At 44.1% G+C, this 27,857-nt stretch overlaps 2 protein-coding genes across 5 annotated transcripts in view; one reads left to right on the forward strand and one right to left on the reverse strand.

Annotated features, from left to right (window-relative positions):
• nsmce1 (NSE1 component of SMC5/6 complex) overlaps positions 1-14,137 on the reverse strand; it is a 41,871-nt gene extending 27,734 nt beyond the window's left edge. Inside the window, exon 1 of one of the 3 annotated variants that reach the window (XM_080206593.1) lies at positions 14,058-14,137. The gene's annotated coding sequence lies outside the window, so the exon portion shown is untranslated. Of the gene's footprint in view, positions 1-483; positions 531-14,057 lie in introns of those variants that run through there. The other 2 variants (XM_080206592.1, XM_080206594.1) reach the window with 2 other exon arrangements.
• Positions 14,138-14,288: 151 nt separating this feature from the next.
• Positions 14,289-27,857, forward strand: part of LOC145354930 (uncharacterized) — a 33,609-nt gene continuing 20,040 nt past the window's right edge. Inside the window, exons 1-6 of one of the 2 annotated variants that reach the window (XM_080206588.1) lie at positions 14,289-14,546; positions 19,135-19,260; positions 20,417-20,558; positions 20,681-20,826; positions 22,970-23,118; positions 24,960-25,104. In XM_080206588.1, the coding sequence (XP_080062714.1) occupies positions 19,203-19,260; positions 20,417-20,558; positions 20,681-20,826; positions 22,970-23,118; positions 24,960-25,104 (640 nt within the window). In that variant the 5' untranslated portion in view covers positions 14,289-14,546; positions 19,135-19,202. Of the gene's footprint in view, positions 14,547-14,578; positions 14,599-19,134; positions 19,261-20,416; positions 20,559-20,680; positions 20,827-22,969; positions 23,119-24,959; positions 25,105-27,857 lie in introns of those variants that run through there. The other variant, XM_080206589.1, reaches the window with a different exon arrangement.

Here is a 27,857-nt window from a genome sequence, read left to right on the forward strand (position 1 = left end):
CCTCCCTCTCCCACCCCCCCCCATCCCCCCCACCCCTCCCTCTCCCACCCCCCCCTCCATCCCCCCCACCCCTCCCTCTCCCACCCCCCCCACCCACCCACCCACCCCCCCCACCCATCCCTCCTCCATCCCACCCCTCCCTCTCCCATCCCCTCCCTCTCCCATCCCCCCCCTCCCTCTCCCATCCCCCCCCTCCCTCTCCCATCCCCCCCCTCCATCCCCCACCACCCCTCTCCCATCCCCCCCCACCCCTCTCCCATCCCCCCCCTCCATCCCCCACCACCCCTCCCTCTCCCATCCCCCCCCTCCATCCCCCACCACCCCTCCCTCTCCCATCCCCCCCCTCCATCCCCCACCACCCCTCCCTCTCCCATCCCCCCCCTCCATCCCCCACCACCCCTCCCTCTCCCACCCTCCCACTCCCTCCCCCTCCCCCCCCTCCCTCTCCCACCCCACCCCTCCCCCTCCCCCTCCCCCCTTTACCCTACTCGCGCTCTCCTCCCTCTCCCTCCTTTGCGCCGCCTCCGGAACCACCTCTCCCACAAGGCACCGCGAAAAAAAACAGTCTTGCAATGCATTATGGGCCGGAAGTTCTTAAAGGGACAGTCCCGCCCATTTCTCCTCTTAAAGGGGATCTGAGTCTGGATTTGCCATGTTCAAATCAAATCAAATGAACGTTTTAAGTCGCTGACGTTACCTCATCAAAACATCGAGTGAAGATTTGTCTGTTCACAGATTTGCCAGTCCTGCTGACTATTTCCAACATGTTTTATTTCAGATTCCTGTAATATTTTGCAGTTGTCATCTTCAAAATCTTTTCAGGACTTGAGTTCCTTGGAGATAAATTTCCCAAACCTCTTGGCTCCTGGTGGGTTCAGATCCAGGCCCTGTCCTCAGGGCACAAATTGGCATTTGTTTTGTTACCGATGCATTGATTGAAAGTTTTTAATAAAAATGTTGTGTATTGGGAGACACAGAAGACAAGTAAAAGGCATGAACATGTCTCTCAAAATCAGCAGTGTCCCATGCCAAATAGTTTGCATGGGTGCCTCCACTTAAGTGAATATCGTGTACTTGGATTTCCAAAAAGCATTTGATAAGGTGTCAAACTAAAGGTTAATACACAAGATAAGGGCTCACTTAGTTAGGGTTCATATCTTAGCCTGGATAGAGGATTGGTTAATAGACAGGATATGGAATAGGAACATACCAGTGTTTTCAGGTTACAAGCTGTGACTAGTGGAGTGCCACAAGGTCAGCTGGGGCCTCAGCTATTATGTGGAGATGCCAGCGTTGGATTGGGGTAAACACAGTAAGAAGTCTCACAACACCAGATTAAAGTCCAACAGGTTTATTTGGTAGCAAAAGCCCTAGCTTTCGGACCGCTGCTCTTTCGTCAGGTAACTGGGAGTTATGTTCACAAACGGGGTGTATAAAGACACCAACTCAATTTACAAAATAGTGGTTGGAATGCGAGTGTTTCCAGGTAATCAAGTCTTAAAGGTACAGACAATGTGAGTGGAGCGAGGGTTAAACACAGGTTGAAGAGATATGTATTGGCTCCAGCCGGGATAGTTCGTGAGATTTTGCAAGCCCAGGCAAGTCATGGGGTTACAGATTGTGTGACATGAACCCAAAATCCTGGTTTAGGCCATCTTCATGTGTGCGGAACTTGGCTGTCAGTCTCCACTGAGTGACTCTGTGTTGTTGTATGTTGTGAAGGCCGCCTTGAAGAACGCTTACCCGAAGATCAGAGGCCGATTAATGACCGCTGAAGTGTTCCCCAACAGGAAGGGAACAGTCTTGCCAGGTGGTTGTGGAGTGGTATTCGTTCACCCATTGTCGTAGCATCTGCATGGTCTCCCCAATGTACCATGCCTCAGGACATTCTTTCCTGCAGCGTATCAGGTAAACAACATTGGCCGAGTTGCAAGAGTATGTACCATGTACCTGGTGGATGATGTTCTCACATCAGATGATGGCATCCATGTCGATGATCTGGCGTGTCTTGCAGAGGTTGCTATGGCAGGGTTGTTGGTGTCATGGTCACTGTTCTCCTGAAGGCTGGGTAGTTTGCTGTGGACGATGGTCTGTTTGTGAACAGAACTCCACTTCCCTGATGAAGGAGCAGCGCTCCGAAACCTAGTCGCTTTTGCTGCCAAATAAACATGTTGGACTTTAACCTGGTATTGTGAAACTTCTTACTGTGCCTCAGCTATTTACAGCCTATATTGATGACTTAAACAAAAAGAAATGTATCTAAGTTTGCTTATGAAAGAAAGCTAGATGGGAATGCAAGCTGTGCAAAGAGACTGCACAGAAAGATAGACAGATTAAGTAAATGGGCAACAAGGTGCCAGATGGAATATAATGTGTGGAAGTGTGAGGTTATTTATTCACTTTGGTCATAAGAATAGAAAAGCAGAATATTTTTTAAACGGTGTGAAACTTGTAAATGTTGATGTGCAGAGAGACCTGGGTGTACTCGTACAAGGAACACAAACAGTTAGCATGCAGGTACAGCAAGCAATTAGGAAAGTAAATGGCATTTTAGCCTTTACTGGAAGGAAATTGAAGCACAAAAATGAAGATTTGATTTGATTTACCATCGTCACATGTATTAACATATAGTGAAAAGTATTGTTTCTTATGCACTATACAGACAAAACATACCTTTCATAGAGAAGGAAATGAGAAAGTGCAGAATGTAATGTTACACTTATAGCTAGGATGTAAAGAAAGATCAACTTAATGCAAGGTAAGTCCATTCAAAAGTCTGACAGCAGCAGAGAAAAAACTGTTCTTTAGTCGGTTGGTATGTGACCTCATACTTTTGTATCTTTTTCCTGAAGGAAGAAGGTGAAAGAGAGAATGTCTGGGGTGCGTAGAGTCCTTAATTATGCTGGCTGCTTTGCCAAGGCAGTAGGATGTGTAGGCAGAGTCAATGGCTGGGAGGTTGGTTTGCATGATGGATTGGGCTGCATTCACCACTTTTTGTATTTTCTTGTGGTCTTGGGCAGAGCAGGAGCCATACCAAGCTGTGATACAACCAAAAAGAATGCTTTTTATGGTGTATCTTTCTACAATTGTACAAGGCTTTGGTGAGACCACACCTGGAATGCTGTGAGCAGTTTTGGTCTCTGTATTTAAAGAAGGATATACTCGCATTGGAGCAAAGGTTCATTAGTTCCATCCCTGGTTGTCTACAATGAGAGACTGAGTAAATTGCGTTTATATTCTCTGGATTTTAGAAAATCTTATTGAATCATTTAAGATTGTGAAGCGGCTTGACAGAGTAGATACTGAGACATTGTTTCCTTGGCTGAGAAATCTAGCACAAAGGAGCACAGTTTTCTGGATAAGGGGCTGATTATCTGGGTCTGAGATGAGAAATTTCTTCACTCAAAAGGTTGTGCTTCTTTGCAATTCTCTACCCCAGAGAGTTGTAGATGCTCCGTCACTGAATATATTTATCACTGACATAGACAGACTTTTGGTCTTTTAAAATATCAAAATACAGGGAGCAGGCAGGAAAGTGGAGTTGAAGTCCAAAATCATGATTATATTGAATGGTGGAGCAGGCTCGACCCACAGTTAGATATTCTCCAGCACAGTAATTAGCACCGCTGCCTCACCGTGCTAGGGACCCGGGTTCATTTCCACCCTAGGATGACTGTCTGTGCAATTTCTCCCCGTATCTGCGTGTGGTTCCTCTGGGTGCTCCAGTTTCCCCCCACAGTCCAAAGGTGTGTGGATTAGGTGGATTGATCATTCTCAATTGTCCCTTAGTGTCAGGAAGATTAGCAGGGTAAATAAGTGGAGTTGCGCGAGGATAGATCCTGGGTGGGATTGTCATCAGTGCTTGCTTGATGGACTAAAAATAGCCTATTTCTACACTGTAGGGATTCTATGACTATACATTATGTTGCTGTGTGACTTGATGGATAAATATTTCTCAAGACACCAGGGATAACTCCCCTTGTTTGAAATAATGCCAAGGGATAGTTTCCCTTCACCAAAGAAAGCTACCAGCACCTGTGACAGTGTAGCACTCTATTGGGACCTTTTCAGACCTGGTCAGGACTCCATAAACTCAGTGATGTTCAGTTTACTGTTAAATCATTCAGATTTTACTCATTCAGCTCTGCAAAGGTTCAATATGGAGTAACACAAATTTCTGTTCATCCTATCTTTTGACAGGCACACAATTTACAACAGACCTGCTAAGTATTTCCTGTTTTCACAGGCTTGTAAACACATTTCACACATGCCCCCACCATGTGTGTACTGCCAGCTTTTTTGAATCACACAATTGGCGCTTGTTGCTTGAAGTCTTTCCACTAGACAAAACTTCAATGGCTGTAAAACACTTTGGGGGCTCCTGAGCTTGAGAAGGGTACTAGATGGATGCAAGTCTTTTTTTAATGTATTTGCAGAATGCCTCTTGCAGAATTGGTGATACTGACTCCATTTAGCCAGTGAAATAATGACAATTGTTTTTAATCCCAGGGAAGAGTCCACACCTTTTATATCTCTGATTTGAATTTGAAATGTCTCAATCCGTTTTTCTATTCCTCTTCTGTGTTCCTTTGATGCAGCTTCTGTTTATCAGCTCATTAATCCTTCGTTCTTCCTGATTTAACATGTTTGCTGCATGTTTAAAATATAAGTAGAAGAGACTTCCAATTCAGTCAAGATGTTGTTTAAATTTAATCCTGCTCTTTGCCAACTTTCCCCAATCCTTTCATGTGGGCTTTTACCACTTACCAATTTTTTACTCAGCTTATCTTTATCTAAACAAATTTCTTGATCTAAAATTAATGGTTTTGTTTTTGTTGCTGCATTAATTGGGTAATATAGAAACATTATACTGATGTAAATGAAAAAGAAAAATCTTGCATTCCCACAGCATCTTTCACAACCTTAATAAGTATCAAAGTGATTTACAGCCAATGAATTATTTTTGAAATTAGTCACTGTTGCAAGAAACTTGGCATCCGATTGCACACACTTCCAGTAAACAGCAATATATTAATAATCTGTATTTGTGATAATAGACTGGGAGATAAATATTGGCCAGGATACAGAGTAGAACTCTGTTGCATTCCTTCAAAGAGTGCCATGGATTTTTTTAACTTCCATCTGAGAAGGCAGAAGGGGCCTGAGTTTAACATCTCATCTGAAAGATGGTACCTTGAGCAAGGCAGAGTTCCATCAGTACTGCACTGGATATCAGCCTGGCTTATGCGCTCAAGTCTCTGGAGTGGGAGTAAATCCACCATCTTTTGACTGAGGGTGAGACTCACTGAGTCACAGCTGACAAGTATCTGGTTTACATTGTTGTTGATTTTTAAAAATGCAGTCAGTTCTTTTGATTTCCTGATTATTAATTCATCTTTAAACAAAAACTAAAACCAAATGGCAAACACTCAACAAGCTGCAAATATGCATTTGTTTCCCAGTAGCTGAGTTCCAGATGTAAATTGAATTTATGAAATCCAGCTCTCGTTCTATCATGCTGATGGAATTTTAACATATTTAAGCTGATGAAATTTGTCATGTAGTGTGATGTACAAGGATGTCCTCAATTCCATTAATATCTTTATTTAAAATTTATTCCTCTTCTGACACAACTGCTGGCATATTGGGTGTGGCTGAAATTCACAAACAGCTTGTTCAAATCTCACCTTACTGCCATTGTTTATTTGTTTTTGCATGTTGTATAAGAGGTATTGGATTTCAGTTTCAACAGAAAAAAAACTGGATTGTGAAATGTAATCTCAAAATGCAAAACCAAATCCTGAAATCCCAGTACAACTGAAAAGAGTTTAACTGAATCAGTCAACTTGAACAGTCAGTTTGATCAAAGAAAATTTTCTCAGTTTCACTTTGCTTTTTGTTATTAACATTTTTTCTGGACCTATCCCAAATCATTTGAACCTATAGGTCAGATTTGCTGAGTTTGTATATTGGCTACTGTAACACTTACCCAATGAGGAAAGATTGAGCAAATTGGGGCTGTTTTCCCTTGAAAGACGGTGACTGAGGGGGGATCTAATAGAGGTATATAAGATTATGAAGGGTATAGATAGAGTAAACAGAGGTAAGCTATTTCCTATGTTAGAGACACACAGTACGAGGGGTCACGGGCTTAGGGTGAGGGGGGAGAAGTATAACACGGATATTAGAGGGAGGTTTTTCACACAGAGGGTAGTGGGGGTATGGGATGCTCTGCCAAGTAAGGTGGTGGAGGCAGGCACGCTGGAGTTGTTTAAGAGTAACTTAGACAGGCACATGAGTGGGTTGGAGATGGGAGGATATGGGAGATTGTTTTAAATAAGGTTCATTAGCATTGGGACGCCCCTGGTAATGTAAAAGGATGTGGAATGATACTAATGTTTTTCTTTTTTAATTCACAGGTTTTATGTCGGTCCGCCTTGTCCAACGAGGGGCATACACGCAATGGGTCGTACTAGGGGTGCTCTTGGATGTTCGAGAATAGCCTAGTGCTTCATGTCGTTACTGTGTGCTTAAACTGGACCAGATGCTGGGCAACACGACAGCTCAGTGACTATCACTGTTTGCTGTGCAGACACATGGATTTGGGCCAGTGTCTGTGGGAGTTTGCGCATCCTCCCCGTGCTCGCATAGGTTTTCTCCGGGTACTCCGGTTTCCTCCCACACCCCAAAGATGTGCTATTAGGCTGATTGGAGGTAATAAATTGACCCTAAATTAATTTCCCTCAATGTGGAATGCCATAAGCATAGATAAGGGTAATGGGTGGAGAGGGGGACTGGTAATGTCAAAATGGCGGCATGGGCTCGTTGGGCCGAAGGGCCTGTTTCCCGGGCTGTTTTTGTTCTTTGTTCTTTGACTAACTGTATGTTTGGCAGGGATGCACATGCATTATAATCTCCCAAAGTTTCATTTGTCACAAGTGCTATAGATAGGTTGTGTGTAGACCACATTTTGGCAGATGGAGTATAATGTGGGAAATGTGAGCTTGTCAACCCTGGCAGGAATGGTAGAAAAGCTGAATATTATTTAAATGGAGAGAGACTGTAGAATCCGGGTGCCTTTGTACTAGTTAACATGCAGATATGGCAAGTAATTAGGAAGGTAAATGGAATGTTGACCTTTATTGCAAGGGGGATGAAGTGGCAAAGTAAGAAAGTCTTTCTACGACTGTACAGAGCATTGGTGAGGCTACACCTAGAGTACTGCATAGAGATTCAGAAGCTTGCTTTAGAGGCAGTTTAGAAAAGTTCACTAGGCCTGAGATGAAGTGGTTGGCTTATGTGGAAACATTGAACAAGTTGGGCTTATTTGAATTTTGAAGAATCAGCCATGATCTTATTGAAAAATATAAGATTCTGAGGTGCCTTCACAGTGTCGATGCTGAGAGAATATTTCCCCTTGTGGGGGAATCTAGAACTGGGAGCAGTTTAAAAATAAGGGTCCTCATTTAAGTCAGAGCCGAGGAGGTATTTCATTGTAAGGTGTTGGACAAATTTGCTAGGTCTTGAATCATGGAATCCGATAGTGTAGGAGACTATTCAGCCCATCGAGTCTGCACCGACCACAATCCCACCTAGGCCCTATCCCCATAACCCCATGCATTCACCTCAGCTAGTTTGCCTGACACTGATGGGCAATTTAGCATGGCCAATCCACCTAATCCACATATCTTTGGACTGTGGGAGGAAATCCATACAGACATGGGGAGAATTTGCAAACTCCACACAGACAGTGACCCAAGTCGGAAATCGAGCCTGGGTCCCTGGTGCTGTGAGGCAGCAGTTAACCACTGTGCCACCACACCGCCCAAAGGTCTTACAAGGGTATTCATAGTCTTAGATAATTTGACAGTAAGTATTATTAACTACCAAAAACTATATACATGGGCACAGTAATGGTCCAAGATAAGAGCTGTTTCCATGCTTGCTGCTACACAGAGCTCTGTCCAAGACTACACTCACTCTCAAGTGTGGGCCATGTGTTCTTCTACATCAATATATGGGCAATACTCCCATATCTCCCACTTTCTATGCCTTTTAGCTTTGCCAAAGGGTCATCTGGACTCAAAACATCAGCTCTTTTCTCTCTTTACAAATGTTGCCAGACCTGCTGAGATTTTCCAGCATTTTCTCTTTTGGTTTCTCTCTGTGGGCAATACTGCTCAGATTAACAGATTAACGTTAATCTTATATGTTCCAACCTCCGATTCTAAATTTCTTCTCTCAAAGGGTCATTAATTGGAATTCTCTGCTTCAGAGAGCACCGGAGTAAGGGTCAGTAAATATATTTAGCACTGAGTTAAACAGATTTTTGATTGACAAAGGAATCAAGAGTTATAGGGACAAGCAGGAGATTGGAATTAAGACCACAATCAGATCAGCCATGATTTTACTGAAACATAGAGCAGGTTTGAGGGGCAAAATGGCCTACCCCTATACTTTATGATGCTATGATCTTAACTTCACACTATTGCACTGGGCCAGTTCCTAGCTTATGTATTGTGTTGGGATCCACCATACCCAAACAGCAGGGCTGGAACTGATTCCATGTAGGATCCTTCTGGTATGATTCCTGCGTTGAACAAACCACCAACATTCATCTTTAAGATGGCTTTGCTAATAGCAGGCAATAGGAGTCAACATGCCCAAGAAAGAGTATAAAGTATAAGTATAAAAGTATAAAGTATAAGCAGGACATAGGCAAAGAGAAGGGGAAAAGGAACGTAGTAGTGATTGGGGATAGTGGGGTGAAGGGTATTGACACTGTCCTTTGTCACAATGACAAAGCGCACAGAAGGGTGTGTTGTCTGCCTGGTGCTCGGGTACGGGATGTCGCAGCTGGGCTGAAGAGGAACCTGGAGTGGGAGGGTGAGAATCCGGTCGTTGTGGTACATGTGGGTGCCGGCGACGTAAGCAAAATGCAGACTGAGGATCTGGGGAGGGAGTATGAAAAGCTGGGAATGGAATTAAAAAGTAGAACCGACAAGGTGGTTATCTCTGGGCTACTGCCTGAACCGTGTGCAGATGGGCGTAGGGTTGACAGGATTAAGGAAGTGAATGGGTGGCTCAGGGATTGGTGTGGGAGGAATGGGTTTGAATTTATGGGGCATTGGCACCAGTATTGGGGTAGGTGGGACCTGTTTGGGCGGGATGGGGTTGGTCTGAACCGTGCTGGGACCAGAGTGCTGGCGAATCGAGTAAACAGGACTGTAGACAGGGCTTTAAACTAATTGGGGGGGGGAGGGTGCGAGGGTAGGTGATGGTACGAGGTCTAAAGTTAAGGAGAGGGTACATGTAAGGGAAGAGGCCGAGGATGTCCCAATAATAGAGGGAGTAGGGGGCGTGAGTATAGTTGGTTGCGTTGCGGCAAATAGGGTCCAGGTGAAGGCTGGGATGAAAGCACTTTATCTGAATGCACGAAGCATTCGGAATAAAGTGGATGAGCTGGTGGCGCAGATTGACACAAATGGATACGATCTGGTGGCCATTACAGAGACGTGGCTGCAGGGTGACAGGGACTGGGAGCTGAATGTACAGGGCTATCAAGTGTTTAGGAAGGATAGGCAGGAGGGAAAAGGGGGGGGGGGGGGCGTAGCTCTGCTGATTAAGGATAGCATCACGGTGGTAACAAGGGATGATATTGGAGCCAAGGAGCAGAGGGTGGAATCGTTGTGGGTGGAGATTAGGAACAGCAAAGGGAGGAAGATGCTGGTGGGTGTCGTCTATAGGCCTCCGAATAATGATCTGGAGGTGGGGCGGGCTGTTAACGCGCAAATAAGTGCGGCGTGCAGGAATGGGACGGCCGTAGTTATGGGGGATTTCAATCTGCATGTTGATTGGTCGACCCATGTTGGGCGTGGGGGGCTCGAGGAAGAGTTCTTGGAATGCTGCCGGGATAGTTTCCTCGAACAGTGTGTGTTGGAGCCGACGAGGGAGCGAGCTATCTTGGATCTGGTGCTATGTAATGAGGCGGGTAGAATTAGGGACCTTGTGGTGAAGGATCCTCTTGGGGAGAGTGATCATTGTATGGTGGAGTTTCTGGTGCAGATGGAAGAGGAGAGAGTGGGTTCCCGGACACGCGTCCTTTGTTTGAACAGAGGGGAGTACGGTTGGATGAGAGAAGAATTGGCGAATGTGGACTGGGGAGCACGTTGGAGGGAGGGTCTGTTGAGGAGCAGTGGAGGATCTTTAAGGAGATCTTTCTTGGTGCTCAGCGGAAATTTATTCCGATGGTCAAAAAGGATAGTAGGAGGAGAGGTAATAAGCCGTGGATAACGAAGGAGGTGAAGGAAAGTGTTAAACTAAAAGCGGAGGAATTTAGAGTAGCTAAGAGTAGTGGGCGAGAAGAGGATTGGGAGAGGTTTAAATGTCAACAAAGATTGACAAAGAAGTTGATAAAGAAGGGTAGGAGAAACTATGAAGCTGGGCTAGCGCTTAATATAAAAAAGGATAGCAAGAGTTTTTGTAAATATATAAAAAGGAAGAGGCTAGCTAGGGTGAATGTTGGTCCTTTAGAAGATGAGAAAGGGGACCTAGTGGTAGGGGATGGGGATATGGCTAAGGTATTGAATAACTTTTTTGTTTCCGTCTTCACGGAGGAGGATGTGAATAATTTGCCGGGTGTTAGCGATGGAAAGGTGGTAGGACTGGAGGGTCTTAATGACATTACTGTTACTAGAGAGGCGGTGCTCGACAGACTGGAGGGGCTGATTGTGGACAAGTCCCCAGGACCGGATGGAATGCATCCGAGGGTTCTGAAAGAAATGGCGGAGGTGATAGTGGATGCCTTGCTGGTTATTTTCCAGACGTCGCTGGATTCCGGGGAAGTGCCGGATGATTGGAAAACGGCTAATGTCGCGCCGTTGTTTAAGAAGGGTGCCAGGCAAAAGGCGGGGAATTATAGGCCGGTTAGTTTAACGTCTGTGGTAGGTAAAATGTTAGAATCTGTCATTAAGGAGGAAATTGCGAGGCATCTTGAAGGGAATTGCTTGATAGAGCAGACGCAGCACGGTTTCATTAAAGGGAAGTCGTGTCTGACAAATTTACTGGAGTTCTATGAGGATGTGTCTAGGGTGGTGGATAGAGGAGAGCCGGTGGATGTGGTCTTTCTAGATTTTCAGAAGGCGTTTGACAAAGTGCCTCACAAGAGGTTATTGCAGAAGGTCGAGGGACATGGAGTTGGGGGTAGGGTGTTAGCGTGGATAGAGGACTGGTTGTCAAATAGGAGGCAGAGAGTGGGGGTCAACGGGTGCTATTCGGATTGGCGGATGGTGACTAGTGGAGTGCCCCAGGGGTCGGTGCTGGGGCCTCAGCTTTTTACCATTTATATAGATGATCTGGAGGAGGGAACCGAGTGTAGAGTGTCGAAATTTGCTGATGACACCAAGATTGGGGGAACGGCAAATTGTGCGGAGGGTGTGGAGAGTCTGCAGAAGGATCTAGATAGGCTGGGCGAATGGGCCAGGAAATGGCAAATGGAATTTAATGTTGGCAAGTGTGAGGTGGTCCACTTTGGTAGGAAGAATGGTAGGAAGGACTATTACTTACGGGGCGAAAAACTGCAGCAGGCAACGGTGCAGAGGGACCTCGGGGTCCTTGTGCATGAGTCGCAAAAACCCAGCTTGCAGGTGCAGCAGGTGGTCAGGAAGGCGAATGGGATGCTGGCCTTCATAGCGAGGGGGATTGAATATAAAAGTAGGGAGGTCTTGCTGCAGCTGTATAGGGCATTGGTGAGGCCGCAGCTGGAGTACTGTGTGCAGTTTTGGGCACCGCACCTGCGCAAAGATATTTTGGCCTTGGAGGGAGTGCAGAGGAGGTTTACTAGGCTGATACCGGAGTTGAGGGGGTTGAGCTATGAGGAGAGGCTGAATAAACTGGGCTTGTACTCGTTAGAGTTTAGAAGAATGAGGGGAGATCTCATTGAGACGTATAAGATGATGAATGGGATGGATAGGATAGAGGTGGAAAGACTCTTCCCACTCAAAAAAGACAGTAGGACTAGGGGGCACAGCCTCAAGATAAAAGGGGGGCGGTTTAGAACGGAGTTGAGGAGGAACTTCTTCACTCAAAGGGTGGTGAATCTCTGGAATTCTCTGCCCGTTGAAGTGGTGGAGGCTGCCTCGCTAAATATTTTTAAGAAGTGGGTTGATGGGTTTTTGATAGGAGAGGGGATTAAGGGTTATGGGGAGAGGGCGGGAAAGTGGAACTGAGCAGCGACAGATCAGCCATGATCTTATTGAATGGCGGGGCAGGCTCGAAGGGCTGGATGGCCTACTCCTGCTCCTATTTCTTATGTTCTTATAAAAAAACAAACAGCATGTGGGATGCATGGACCCAGTAGAAATGAAACAATAGGCAATAAATGTATGCTAATGACAAAAAACCTCTGAGCAAATGTAATTGTATCAAAACTGCGATGTTCTACTGCATAATAACATTGTTATCCAACCACGATAACTGACAGTTCTTCAATTTCAAATCTGAGGCAGCAATACTGTACTGGACACACTCCTGTCTAACTGTTTATTGCCACTGGCAAGTTGAAGACCAAGTTGAAGTGTTATCCTTATCAATCTGTGGACTATCTCACCACAAGTCACCCAGTCAGACTGGTATAGAATCATAGGGCAAAAATGCACAGAGTATGAAACAGTGTTGTGGAAGCAAAACAAATAGTTTGGCTAACAAATAAGGAACTGTTTTGAAGAATAGCACCCATGAGAAGTATTGTGGGGAATCCAATCCCGTCACAACATGGAGGAAATAAACTGATAAATACTTCAAGCCCAATAAAGGTTGTGCTCTATCATCTTCTCTGTTCTAACCCCCATCCTCCCTCCCCTTTCTAGGACTCGCTGCCATGGCAAGTGCCTAGGTCTGGTGGACCATTCATTCTCTCTAGCAACCTTTAGGAATTTATTGATGGGTTATTTCAACAAAGGCTTGGAGAAAATATCAAGCCATTATTCACTGCACACAGACACACTGATCGGCAAGATAGTGATGGGAAACATTCCTCTCTTCCCTGACACATTTTACAGGAGCATTGTGTCTGACAGGGCTTGTGCCAGTCTGCTTATCAAATGGACAAATCAGACCTATGACAACAAAATGTTTCTTCATTCATAGGACATGGGCATCATTGGCTGGTCAGCATTTATTGCTCATCCTTAGTTGCCCAATGGCAGATGACAGTCAACCAATGTGGCTGTGGCTGTGGAGTCACATGTAAGGACAGCAGATTTCCTTTCCTAAAGGACATTAGAACCTGATGGGTTTTTCCAACAATCGGCAATGGTCATAGATTCTTAATTCCAGATATTGTTTTACTGAATTCAAATTCCACCCTTTGCTGTGATTTGATTTGATTTATTATTGTCTCGTGTATTAGTATACAGTGAAAAGAATTGTTTCTTGCATGCTATACAAAGCATACCATTCAAAGAGAAGGAAAGGAGTGAGTGCAGAATGTAGTATTACAGTCATAGCTAGGGTGTAGAGAAAGATCAACTTAGTGCGAATTAGGTCCACTCAAAAGTCTGATGGCAGCAAAGAAGAAGCTGCTCTTGAGTAGGTTAGGATATGACCTCAGACTTTTGAATCTTTTACCCAACGGAAGAAAGTATGTCTAGAGTGCATGGGGTCTTGCTGGCTGCCTCTCCTAGGCTGTGGGAAGTGTAGACAGTGTCAGTGGTTGGGAGACTGTGGGCAGGATTGGAACCCAGATCCCCAGAACATTAGCTAGTTTCTGGATTAATAGTCCAGTGATAATACCACCAGGCCATCGCCTCTCCAGGAGAGTCAGCAGCCCTGATCTTTGGGAAGAATCTGCCGCTGTTGATAATCCGATGCCTCCAGTGCACCCCCGCCCCTTCCCCCCCAGAATTGTCCTCCTCACATTGGCTGACTCCCCATCAGGAGCAGGGATTTACACACGGGCCACTTTAGTCCAACCCGAGGGAATTGTTTTCCCACAATAGAGGCCAGTCACTTCCAAAAAACAAATCATCAAACAATCCGGTAAAACCAAAAACTCTTACAGTGGAGTGAATCAGCTGCCTGATGGGAAGCAGTCAGATTGCTGTACGTCTCCAGCTTCCAGTCAGTGCTTTCATTATTTACGCAGGCAGAAAATTAGTCATTGAGCTGTCAGAATAGGAGTGAATTTCGAAACCCACGCAGACTCTGGGGGAACTACCCCCATCATTTGTCTTCACGTCTGGTGGGAGTGCTCTCTTCTCAGTTCGAATTGACACATTCTCGAAGAGCTGGGCAGAGGAACACAAACAACAGGATTCAATTCCTGGACAGGCACGCAACACACCGACTGAAAAGTCGGGATGAGCTTGGCCTCTTTTAGGTAACAGGATGAGCTTGGGAACAGGATAAAGCTGTGCTGCTAGGGCAAGTCCGTATGCAAATCTGGCATGTTGAACTGGAACTTTTTTTTTACACTTTGGACTTCCTCAAACTCAAGCAGACTCGACACGGACACACCTGGAAGCTGAAGTGGTCAGATATTCTCTCAGGTACCGGGCTCCGAATCTGCTCTCTAACCGAAGGTGGTCGGGAGGTTTGATGGTAGAAGTTTTACTCTTCACGTACTGAGTGTTTAAACAGATACTCCAGACTGGCTGGAGAAAGTTAACTCCTTCTTTCTCATTCCAGAAGCTCCGTGTCCCCTTCATTTCCAGCACTTTCTAGCCTGATGTTAGGTTGGTACTTTCCAATCCCTCCAGGTGTTTGTGAGGGTCAATTTTCTCCGCAAATCCCCGTCCACAATCCTCTGTCATGAGGGTAACAAGGACAGTCTGGTCCCGTTGGGGCATTCATTCCGCGTCTTTCGGCTTCAAATCCCACTCCAGGGACTGGAGCCGGGTTTCCAGAGCAATGTCGAGGTAGCAGTGGAGCAGGGTGGGGTGGGGGACACCATGGGAAAGAGTGCTACCTTTACGGAGACACTGCCCAGGGCAGGTGGTGCTGCACTGTCGGAGGAGCAGTATTGAAGAGGGGGGGGGGGGGGTGGTGAGCGCTGGTGGGGACACAGGGCTGGAGGGGAGGGGGTGGGGACGCAGGGCTGGAGGGGAGGGGGTGGGGACGCAGGGCTGGGGGGAGGGGGTGGGGACGCAGGGCTGGGGGGGAGGGGGTGGGGACGCAGGGCTGGGGGGGAGGGGGTGGGGACGCAGGGCTGGAGGGGAGGTAACGGGGGAGCATTACTTTGGAGGAGTGCCAGCTTTAAGTATGGAGCGTGAAGGCAGACAGTTTTGTGTGGATATTAAAGGTTATCCCAGCGCAGTCACTGATCAATAAGAGGGTCTGCTTAGTCCCGGGAAACTAAAACTCATTTTATTGCGCATAAATATATCAAATGGTCAGGAGTAACATAGCCTTTGGGCAGGGGCTGCCTGCTCCCAGTATTCCGGTCACTCACTCCCTGTGTTATCAATCATATAAGAGCCCAGTATTCCGATCATTCCGGGCTCTTCCCGGTTCTGTAGCCCGGCACTGAGGTCAATGTGGACTCTTTTCACGATCAGATGTTTTGGGGAACTTTGTTCATTCTGGTCCAGTGTTTGGTATCTGTCCTCTGCCTATTCAGCTGATCTTGTCCACACCCATTGATAGCGAGGACAAACATCGACCACAGCTCCATTTTGAACCTCTCCTGAAATGTAACCTGTATAGAGAATAACTAGGGTGGCCTCCCGAGGTTGGATATCCGGGCCACACTCGCACATTTGTTACCGGTGAAAAGTGTAACCCAGTCAAATTCTCAACTTCTCAGTTTAAGGTGTGAAATGGTTTTGCTTTGATTTGAGTAACTCACTACCCTGACAAGGAAACATTGGCGCTGGAACTTCCCACCTAACACCCACACTGTCGCACTTCAAGAAGTCAATTCCACAGGGTACTTGGGATGGACCATTTTATATCGCCTTGCCACCAATGCTCATGTCTGCGAAGAAAAAAAATAATTGATTCATCCTGTGCATTAAAAATCATATTAAGTTTTTTTTGGAACAGCTTGTTTTGTTTATGTTTCTCCACGTGTCTGGATCTCCTCCTGGTGGCCCAAATGGGGAATTCACTAGGTTCACCCATGTAGCTAGTGGCGAATTAGAATTGACACAGAGTAGATGTGATCGTTGGTGCCCATTTCTCCATCAGCCCTCAGGCGACTGTGAAGAGGAGCTGACAGGGTCTTCACTCTGATTTTTACACAAACTCCTCAGGGCTGACCATTCAGCCTACTAGCTCCAGCTGCTAATTAAATGAGTGAGTGCAGACTTCATCACTCTGCACCCACTGAAATCTAGGGAATGAGGACAGAGTGGGAAACTGGAGTTGAAGTAGAAGATCAGTTGTGATTTTATGAAATGGTGGGAGGGGGGAAGGGAGGGTGGTAGTGTCCTGGATAAGATGCTATTTTGGAAAATCGGTCCACACTCAATGGGCCGAATGACCTCCTTCTGCACTGTAATGATTCTGTGGTCTTGTGGTATAATGAAGCACACGGTAGCAGAGTGGTTAGCACTGCTGCTTCACAGTTCCAGGGACCTGGGTTTGATTCCTGGCTTGGGTCACTGTCTGTGTGGAGTTTGCACATTCTCCTCGTGTCTGCGTGGATTTCCTCCGGGTGCTCTGGTTTCCCCCACAGTCCAAAGATGTGCGGGTTAGGTTGATTGGCCATGCTTAAATTGCCCCTTACTGTCCTGAGATGTGTAGGTTAGAGGGATTAGTGGGTAAAACATGTAGGGATATGGGTGTAGGTCCTGGGTGGGATTGTGGTTGGTGCAGACTCGATGGGCCAAATGGCCTCTCCCTGAACTGTAGGGTTCTATGATTTCACATAAGGTGTTTTTTTTATTAAGTCAATGTACTATGATTATTATTCAGTTAGCCTATGTTTACCTAATAGCCACTATGAGTAAATGGGGAACAACCCCAAGTGAGGGCTGAAAACATGGTAAGGAATTGATGCAAGTGGCTGTGCTTGTATGGGTTTAACAAGGGTCTGTGTGCCAGAGCTGCCAGTCCTTATCTCATGGTGAGTGATACAACACCCACCAAATGGGCAAAGATTTTGCTAGATTATGTCTTATTCCGTGTGGTACGGGCTTAGCTTCATGTCCAGTCTGTGCTTGGATAGGCAAAATCAACTGACCATAAGGAATAAGGGGTGTTATGTGATGTGAGCATGGGAATAGCTGTGCTTCTGGCACTACTCATCTTTTAATCCTTTCATTTATCCTGCTGCACATCCCATAGTTACCTGATGCAGAAGTGGATGTCCCTGGAAGATTTTTGGTTAACTATAGGTGACAAAATGATGACAAATGTCAAGAAAACTCTTGATTAAAAAGGGGCAGTCAGAAGCAACCAGGGTGGAGCTGAATCTTCAACATGTGACCTGGTCAGTGAGCAGGCTCTTGACCTGGCACTGTTGAAGGCACTGCAGATAATGACTGCTGATATTAGAGTTATCAATGATAAACTCGGCTTTTTGTCACAGAATGTCACTGCTCACACTGCTGGACTGCAGAGTACTGGTATGTGGCTTGATGAAGTGGAGGGAAGAATCCTTACTGTCAAGAATGCAGCTTCCTCGAATGAGGCCCACTTACAATCCTTGGAAAATCAGCGCGAGTCAGCTAGACAGCTGCTCTATCCTGCTACTCTGAGTGTTAAATACTACAGATCCTGAAGGATGTTCAACAATCCTTCCAAGGCTTTGGTATTTCTAAAGGAAATGATTTGGAAAGACAGTCTCCAGTTCATCATTAATCCTGGACTGTACTCCTTCTCGCCATATTTCCTTACTGATCACGTGTTGTTATTTATTATGATCTGGTAAATAAGCATTGAGGCGAACTTCAGCTGTTATTCTTTTGAAACTGGGGAATTCCTCAGCATACTCTTTCTGTTTCAGGAATGCACTGTGTCGCAATAAGTTTGTGTGTGAGACTTATCTATCCTTTTTTCTTATATCCTACATTTATAATAGTGGAATGTAGTATATGGCAATCTTTACTCTAATCATGGCTAATATGAATAGTGCTACTGCAAATGGTTTGGGTATAGAGGCTGTGGGTATGGACCTATGACTCCTCACAGTTGGTGAGGAAAACCCCTCATTAGATTCAATGGTGTCACATATGTTTGTATTTCTGTTATTCTGGGGACAAAGAATTTCTGACTTACTCCTGTAAAGGTACAGATAGATCATATGTAATGGGAAAATATATTAGAGTCATAGAGGTTTACAGCATGGAAACAGGCCCTTCAGCCCAACTTGTTCATGCCGCCCTTTGTTTTTTGCAACTTCTAAGCTAAACCCAATTGCCTGCATTTGGTCCATATCCCTCTATACCCACCATACCCATGTAACTATCTAAATGCTTTTTAAAAGACAAAATTGTACCCGCCTCTACTCCTACCTCTGGCAGCTTGTTCCAGACACTCATCAATCTGTGTGAAAAATTTGCCTCTATGGACACTTTTGTATATATTGTTTTGCATCAATAGCACTTCCAGTCTAGTTGGAATTGAAGAATGTATATACCATATACTCATGACTTTATCCTAGTATCCTCATTCTCTGAAATATCCTTTAATTATTTATATGGTGGTAAGCGCTGGCTACAATGAATATTCCAAACCATCTATGTTGGTGTTTTCCTGTGTATCTGAAAAAATAATTAAGCTGTACTGTACCAGTTTTTGAGGGTTTGTTGCATTCATTTGTAAAAATGGGAAAAATCTTCAATAAAACTGTATTTTAAAAATATAGGAACGAGAATAGGCCATCCAGCCATTTGAGCCTGCCCCGCCATTTAGTAAGATCATGGCTGATCTAACACTTTCCTGCCTTGACTCAATCTCTGCCTTGAAATTGTTTGAGGACTTGACTCCCGCAGCTCCCTGGGGCAGAGATAGCTAACCTCAGACCTGCGACCTGAATGAGGCAGAGCATTCAGCTGGAGCTTTTGCTCCCAGTCACTGTCCAGTGATGGTGGACTTGGCTGGGATGGTTCCTATGGTGGAATAGCTTGAAGGCAGGTATTTGAGTTCCCTGGATAGTGACAGGTCATTTACACAATGTATCCTTCCTTACAGAATGATCAGTTACCTGCAAATCGCTGGAGTTATTTTCATCCCAAACTAGATTGGGAGACCAATGCAGAATGAATTGCATTCCTGTGATTTGGTGTTTGTTTATATTTGGCTTTGGTCTCTGTCTAGGTGAGTAACTGTACTTGCATGTTGTTTGATTGATAACACATATTAAAAAGCATCATTAATGCTTTGACATGACTTAAAAGGAAATTGTGTTTGGTCAAACTTTTAATCATTTTAATCCCTCCCCCCCACCCCCCCCCACCCCCGCATCGATCACTGCAGAATGGCAGCGGGCCCCCTCTCCCTCCCTCCCCACCGATCGCTGCAAAGTGGCAGCACCCCCCCACCCCCATTGATCGCTGAGAGTGGCAGCGGGCCCCCTCTCTCCATTAGCCGCTCCCCATTGGCCCTGCCCCATTTTAAGTGGTTTTTGAGTTTATAGGAATGTTACTTATTTGGAACTGTTTTTCTTAAAGCTTATTCATTAGTATCACAAGTAGGCTTACATTAACACTGCCTTAAGATACTGTGAAAATCCCCTAGATGCCACACTCCGGCGCCTGTTTGGGTACACTGAGAGAGAACTTAACATGGCCATTGCACCTAACCAGCACGTCTTTTGGACTGTGGGAGGAAACTGGAGCACCAGGAGAAAACCTATGCAGTCGTGGGGAGAACATGCAGATTCCACACAGACAGTGACCCAAGCCGGAAATCGAACCTGGATCCCTGGCGTTGTGAAGCAACAGTGCTAGCCACCCTACTGCCCCCACCACCACCACCCCTAATCCCCAACCACCCCACCCCCCACGCCCCCACGTCCCACCACAACCCCAACACCCCCCCCCCCCCACCCCCTGAGAGTGAAATTAGTTAGAAAGTTAGAAATTAGTGTTGTTTCTTTTCATGTTTAAATATTGTTCAAACAGGTATTGGTTAAGCTGCTATTAAATAATTAGTTTTACTATGAAGGATTCCTAATTTGTCAGGGAAATTATTCCAGGAGTGAAGAATCCTATTGTCATATTTATGCCAAAATAGAAAAATTCTTGGGGTCTAGGTTGGTTTCATTATCTACCTTGGGGTTCAGGTCCAGAACCCTAATACCTGTTGCTTGAGTTATATAATTAACAAAGTGTGATGTTCTGGTTCGTGCTGTCCTGTGTTCCACACCTCCCTCAGATCCTCCGACATGTTTGTATTCTTGTTGATTCTTAACTTTTGAAACTTGAAACTGAGTGGGAACAGGGTGTGACTGACGAATGTTACTGATTTACAGCTGGAAATGATAGTCAGCCAAAGTATCTTGAGTGTTACAATGACTATCTCAAGGAAATTACCTGCACCTGGAATGTAGACCCAAACACAAACTGTTCAACTGATTACAAGCTGCAATATGAGTTGGTGAATATTACCAAGGAGTAAGTAACCATATTTTCACCTACACATCTTTGCACAGTCCTGTGTTAATGGTACCGTAAGAACTGGAAATTAAAACCAAATCAAAATTGAAAAACAATGTCTCTTTCTTTCTGTTTCTTAGGGTAAAAGAAATTAAAACGCTTCCAGGATCAATTTGTCAGAGTAGTATCATGACACAGACTTTGGTATTTTATGCCGTATATGAAATTAGGGTCATTTTCAAAGGAAATAAAGTTCTCTCCAAATGTGTTACGCCATCACAGAGCAGTAAGTAGGTTCCTGGTTCATTGTTTCTTGATGATAGTTTGAAACAAATGTTGGAGAATAAATATCTCTTCATGTCAAGTGGAGGTTTGATACTGACTCTTTTGTGGGTTTTGTGGCGAGTTGCAGCACTAGACATCTTCCAATAAGTTATTATTCATATGTTACCTGCTGGGGTTAAACTTTCTTTTCAGTGACTTTTTTCCAAGGTATTGCATCTTCTTGTATGATCATTCATGCTATAATGAGGCATAAATTGGAACGCCTTAGCACTGATGCACCTTAGTTACATCTAACACAATAATACTTTATAGAAGTGGCTAATTCCCTTGCTATACTCCTCAATGCCATATTTGTTACAATGGATGGTGAAATTCTGCACACAAACATAAAAACACACACAGATATGCTGACAGTCCGAAATATCTGCAATAAATTTTCACAGCCTGACATACCAGATGAAGTTATAATCTAGTTACTATGTTTGGGTTTAACAAAAAACAACTTGGAATTCAAAAATTAATTTTATCTTCAATCAAAGACTTCAGATCAATGGTTAAGGAATATGCACAGTTGCTGCAAACATTTACATGGCAAAATAGGAACAGAGCGTATTTTAAAAAGTATCCTATGCTTCCCATGTGTTACTACAGATATTTGGATGACATATGACCTTTCTTCAATCATTCATCCGATGTGGGTGTCGCTGGCTGGGCCAGCATTTGTTGCCCATCCCTGAGGGCAATTAAGAGTCAACCACATTGCTGTGATGCTGAAATCACATGTAGGTCAGACCAGATAAAGACAGCAGATTTCCCTCCCTGAAGGACATTAGTGAACTAGATGGATTTTAACGACAATTGACAATGGTTTCATAGTCATCATTAGAATTTTAATTCCAGATTTTTATTGAATTCAAATTCCACCATCTGCCATGGTCTATAGAGCATTACTCTGGCTCTCTGGATTATTAGTCCAGTGACAATACCACTGTGCCAATTTGAACTCTCACAGAACAGAATTCATCAATGCCTTCTATAATTATCACCTTCCATTGAACTTAATGCCACAGCACATTAATTTTGGAGACACCACAGTAGTTAAACTGACACGTGAAAATAGCAGGTATATGCTAGCAACAAAAGCTTTTTGCAAAATAACTGACATGCATACACATTCTACACACAAAGAGCCAGCACCCAAAACACAACCTTCCAAGATTTGTAAGGTCGCAACTAATGTGCTGAAGGATTTCAATCAGGCAGTTACTGTTTTCACTGCGTTACATATACACAAGAAAATTCTTCAAATATTTTGTTGCAAATTAAGTCAACACCAGGTCCACTTTTAATTACAACATTCTGCACATGACCTGACAAGTAAATATGGTTAGGAAACATTTTGAGAAATTAAAAGGGCATATCAATTAACTGAGCCGATTATAGCATAACATTAAAAAGTTGAAAAATTTATTAGTCAAGAGTGAGAACTCAAGGTATCCACTTCCCAATGCCTCTGCCACCCACAAATTCATCCAACTCCTGCGATCTCACTCACCGTAATAATCTCGCTCTTGCCTCCCCACCACCTCCGCAGTTTCTTGCTCGCTCTTCCTGCAGTTTCTCTCTTGCTGTCTAGGAACAGCCCGTGATTGGAAGAGCAACTTCTCACATTCTGTCACTTCCACGCATGAGGCTAACCTTTCTCTCAGTTATGGCCCTGTCATGGAATGTCTCATGGGATTTTGATGGCTTTCAAGGGCAAATTGGCCGTTCTGATGTCTTCACTCTATGAAAATACACACTTAAAACTGCTATTCAGGTGTGCTAGAAATTACCAACACCTGAAAGCTGAGTTGATCTCCTCCTCCTTAGTCCAGGATACTGAGACAAGCTGAGATATCAGGATATGGGATCGCTAGGGTTGAATAGATAGGTCTTTGAGTTGAGTGACCATAGAGATGGCAATAGGTGGAGTAGAATCCATATTTTAACAGACGTGTCTGCTCTGAGTTCATTGCTAAAGTCAGTGGTTTTTGCGGACTGTACATGGCCACAGAGTAAAGTGGAGTTTTCTTGTCCATGCTTTGCTTGTGTAAAGTTAGAATATGGTGACGTTCCCTAAATTATTGAAACATTTCTTCCAGTCAAACCGTTGGCTCCGCACAACCTCACGGTAAACACATCAGAAAATAACGAGAAGTTCTTGGTCTGGGATGATGATTACAAGGACAACAGCATTAAAAACAATCTGGAGTATCAAGTCGCTTATATGAGAACAGGAGGGAACTGGAAGGTTTGTGTCCCAACTTCAGGACTACCTTCTCTTGAGCTATTTTAAATTTATGTACTGGTCCATATAATCAAACCTGTTCAAAGTCTCTCTAAAGCTACTATGATAACTGAAGGCCTTCGAACTCAGTATTAAAATTGCATCTTTCTTTTGAGGCTTTTGCACGACTTCCAGTTAAGAAGGCCAGAATCTGAAACGATTTGCTTGCTTTAAACCCTCACTGAAGTTGAAAGTTTCACATGCAATGTTTAATAAGCAGCTATGTTTGAGTTTCAGCATACTTGTTTAAATATTGCTTGTCCCAGTCAAATTTAGAAACAATCTCTTAGTTAAAAGCAAAATACTGCAATTGCTGGAATCTGAAACAAAAACAGAAAATGCTGGTCTGACAGCACCCGTGGGGAGAGAATAGAGCCAACGTTTCGAATCAAGATAACCCTTTGTCAGAGCAGAACAATCTCTTAGCCTGCCTTGTCCCAATAGGTAGTCCATCTGAGGCTATCAGAGAGGTGTAGGTAAGCAGCAAAATCTGCCTTGTAAGATTAATATTCAACCCTTTATGCCTGCTCCAATTCAGTACAGATGTTTTCTTATTTTTAATAATCAAGGCTGTATTCTTCATGTATTCATTTCCTGTTTAATAAATCTTCTCAGGTTCTATGCTAACGTAGTTGAAGCAGGTAACAGAGAACCCTGTGGAATTTTCCACCCTAAACCATGGTCTGCTGAAGGTTTAAGATCTTCCCAAGTTGTAGAAGGGCATATGAGGATATCTGATATTTAGTTTTAATTTATTTATTAGTGCCATAAATAGGCTTACATTAACACTGCAATGAAATTATTGTAGAAATCCCCGACTCACCACACTCCAGCACCTGTTCAGTATACAGAGGGAGAATTCAGCGTGGCCAATGCACCTAACCAGAACGTCTTTCAGACTGTGGGAGGAAATCATAGTACCCTGAGGAAATCCATGCAGACGTCACAAGAACGTGCAGGCATTGCACAGACAGTGATCTAAGGCAGGAATCGAACCCAGGTCCCTGGCAATGTGAGGCAGCAGTGTTAACCATTGTGCCACCATGTCACCCACATATAACCAACATGCAGCAAATAGACTGGGGAAGGTTGTTTGGTCTATGGACTCAGACAAATTACTAACATGGTGGAAAGATCAAGAAGAGATTTGAACCATGGAAAATACCAAGGGGTGTGAGGAATGGTTGTTATTGAGAAACTCCCCGCTGCTTTTTATATTTGAAAACAAATATAAAATTCAGAAATAAAGAGTAAATGTCCAATGCTTGGTTTACCAGAAGAGTTGAAAAGAGTAAAAGGCTTGATTCTGGCCATTAGAAGGAGGTGTATTTCTGGCCTTTCAAGGGATCCTGATATGTAACTGACAATCTCCTAATGGAATAGATCCCCAGTGATCACCTCCCCAATTAGAAGCAAGTTATAGTTACATTTTTAAAAAAAAGATGGATGGTGAGTTTCCTCAGGACTTTTCTCGTTTGTTGATGTACCTTTGATGGAAGATAGAAAGCAGAATTAAACATGGGCAGTGAGTGGAAAATTCATTACCCAAAGATAAATAGGAAAAGGACAATTTGATTTCTCAAGTTTGGATATTTTTAAGATTGTTTGTTTGTTTGTTTGTTTGTTTGTTTGTTTATTATAGGAGAGACTAAGGGTGGTGAGAAGCTTCACCAGGGAAAGAGGAATAGAATAAGAAAGAAAATAAATTTAGTTAATTGTGTAAATGAATTGACTTGCTGAGGATGGAGTGTGATATGGGCGGTTGGAGTTTTGCTTAGTTTTTGCTGTTCTTGAATTTGATGTAGATGGTTAACACAACAAATCAGAAAATACTGCTCCATTCACTGCTGGATCCTGGATACGACTACCACATAAAGGTTCGCTCTAAACCATTGCAAAACTATGCTGGGGTATGGAGTGACTGGAGCCGCGAATATGTGTGGGTTTACAGTAAGTGGTAAATTAATTTTGCTATCACCCCAACTGTGCCCACCCACTATGATTCCCCTCCATCTCCCCGCCCCCTGCCCCACCGCGGTGGAAGCAGCCCGCCATTGGCCAGCAGCAGGACCTTCCAGTCTCACTGTTGTGAACGGGGTTTCCTATTGTTCACACAGTCTGCTGCCTCAATCCACACTGTCAAGAGTCCTATCATTAATATTATATTCTGCCATCCTATTTGACCTGCCAAAATGAACCACTTCACACTTATCTGGGTTGAACTCCATCTGCCACTTCTCCACCCAGTCTTGCATCCTATCAATGTCTCGCTGCAAATTCTGACATCCCTCCACACTATCCACAAGACCTCCAATCTTTGTGTCATCAGCAAACTTTATAACTCATCCCTCCACTTCCTCATCCAGGTCATTTATAAAAATCACAAAGAGTAAGGGTCCCAGAACAGATCCTTAGAGCACTCCACTGGTGAGTGACCTCCATGAATATGACTCATCTATAACCACTCTTTGCCTTCTGTGGGCAAGCCAGTTCTGGATGTACAAAGCAATGTCCCCTTGGATCCCATGCCCCCTCACTTTCTCAATAAGCCTTGCATGGGGCACATTATCAAATGCCTTGCTGAAGTCCATGTATACTACATCTACTGCTCTTCCTTCATCAATACGTTTAGTCACATCCTCAAAAAATTCAATCAGGCTTGTAAGGCATGATCTGCCTTTGACAAAGCCATGCTAACTATTCTTAATCATATTATACCTCTCCAAATGTTCATAAATCCTGCCTCTCAGGATCTTCTCCATCAACTTACCAACCACTGAGGTTAGACTCACTGGTCTATAATTTCCAGGGCTATCTCTACCCCCTTTCTTGAATAAAGGAACAACATCTGCAATCCTCCAATCCTCCGGAACCTCTCCCATCTCCATTGATGATGCAAAGATCATCACCAGAGGCTCAGCAATCTCTTCTATCACCTCCCACAGTGGCCTGCGGTACATCCCAACCAGACCTGGCAACATATCTAACTTGATGCTTTTCAAAAGCTGCAACACTTCCTCTTTCTTAATATCTACATGCTCAAACTTTTCAGTCCACTGCAAGTCTGCACTACAATCACCAAGATCCTTTTCCATAGTGAATACTGAAGTAAAGTATTCATTAAGCACCTCTGCTATTTCTTCCAGTTCCATACAAACTTTCCACCGTCACATTTGATAGGTCCTATTCTTTCACGTCATTTCCTCTTGCTCTTCACATACTTTTAGAATGCCTTGGGGTTTTCCTTAATCCTGCCTGCCAAGACTTCCTCAAGACCCCTTCTGGCTCTCCTAATTTCCTTCTTAAGATCCTTCCTATTTTCCTTCTTAAGATCCTTCCTATTAGCCGTATAGTCTTCTAGATCTCTAACATTACCTAGCTCTCTGAATCTTTTGTAAGCTTTTCTTCTTGACTAGATTTATTACAGCCTTTGTACACCATGGTTCCTGTAACCTACCATAACTTCCCTGTTTCATTGGAAAGTTATGCAGAACTCCAGACAAATATTCCCTAAAAATTTGCCACATTTCTTATGTACATTTCCGTGAGAAAACTTATTTCCGATTTAAGCCTCCAATTTCCTGCCTGATAGCCTCACAATTTCCCCTTACTCCAATTAAACACTTTTCTAACTTGACTGATCCTATCTCTCTCCAATGCTATTGTAAAGGAGATAGAATTATGATCGCTATCTCCAAAATGCTCTCCCACTGAGAGATCTGACACCTGACCAAGTTCATTTCCCAATACCAAATCAAGTTCAGTTTCTCCTCATGTAGGCTTATCCACATACTGTGTCAAGAAACCCTCCTAAACACACCTAACAAACTCCTCCCCATCTAAACCCCTTACTCTAGGGAGATTCCAAGCAATATTTGGGAAATTAAAATCTCCCATCACGACAACTCTTATTATTACACCTTTCTAGGATCTGTTTCCCTATCTGCTCCTCAACATCCCTGTTACTATTGGGAGACCTATAGAAAATACCCAGTAAAGTTATTGACCCCTTCCTGTTCCTAACCTCCACCCACAGACTCCGTAGACAATCCCTCCATGGCGTCCATCTTTTCTGCAGCCACGACACTATCTCTGATCAACAGTGCCACTTCCCCACCTCTTTTGCCTCCCTCCTGTCCCTTCTGAAACATCTGAAACCAGGCACTTGAAGTAACCAGTCCTGTCCCTGAGTCATCCAAGTCTCTGTAATGGCCACCACATCATATTTCCAAGTAGTGATCCATGCTCTAAGCTCATCCACTCTATTCACAACACTCCTCGAGGCAGCAGTGCTAACCACGCATTCCTGCATGCATTCGTAACACATTTCCAACCACTACTGCCAGTTCTTTGAAAGAAGTTGAGAGAAAGTATTTCCTGTTAGTTAGAGAAACTAAAAGAACAGACCAATTCTCCTTTTAACCTCTTCTGAGAAGTGGTGGAACTGTGTGGGTTGAGGAAGCCAGGGTATGAGTCAATATTGTACTCACGTTTCTTGCTGTTTTCCAGAGAGAAGGGGTCCTGAGTGTTCTCCAACACCCCCCCCCCCCCCCCCCCCCAAAAAAAAAGTCTAGGCTGTTCAAAAAATGGCTGTTTAATGGCCCATTGTTGTATGTTTACTATCACTTTAATCCTAAGGAGCTGTTGCAGTCCATGCATCAACATCCTTCACAATGATCTAATTCAATTATTTTCTTTTCACT

The sequence above is a fragment of the Carcharhinus amblyrhynchos genome, chromosome 18, assembly GCF_965287045.1.
Source record: "Carcharhinus amblyrhynchos chromosome 18, sCarAmb.v2.hapA, whole genome shotgun sequence".
NCBI classification, from domain to species: Eukaryota; Metazoa; Chordata; class Chondrichthyes; order Carcharhiniformes; family Carcharhinidae; genus Carcharhinus; species Carcharhinus amblyrhynchos.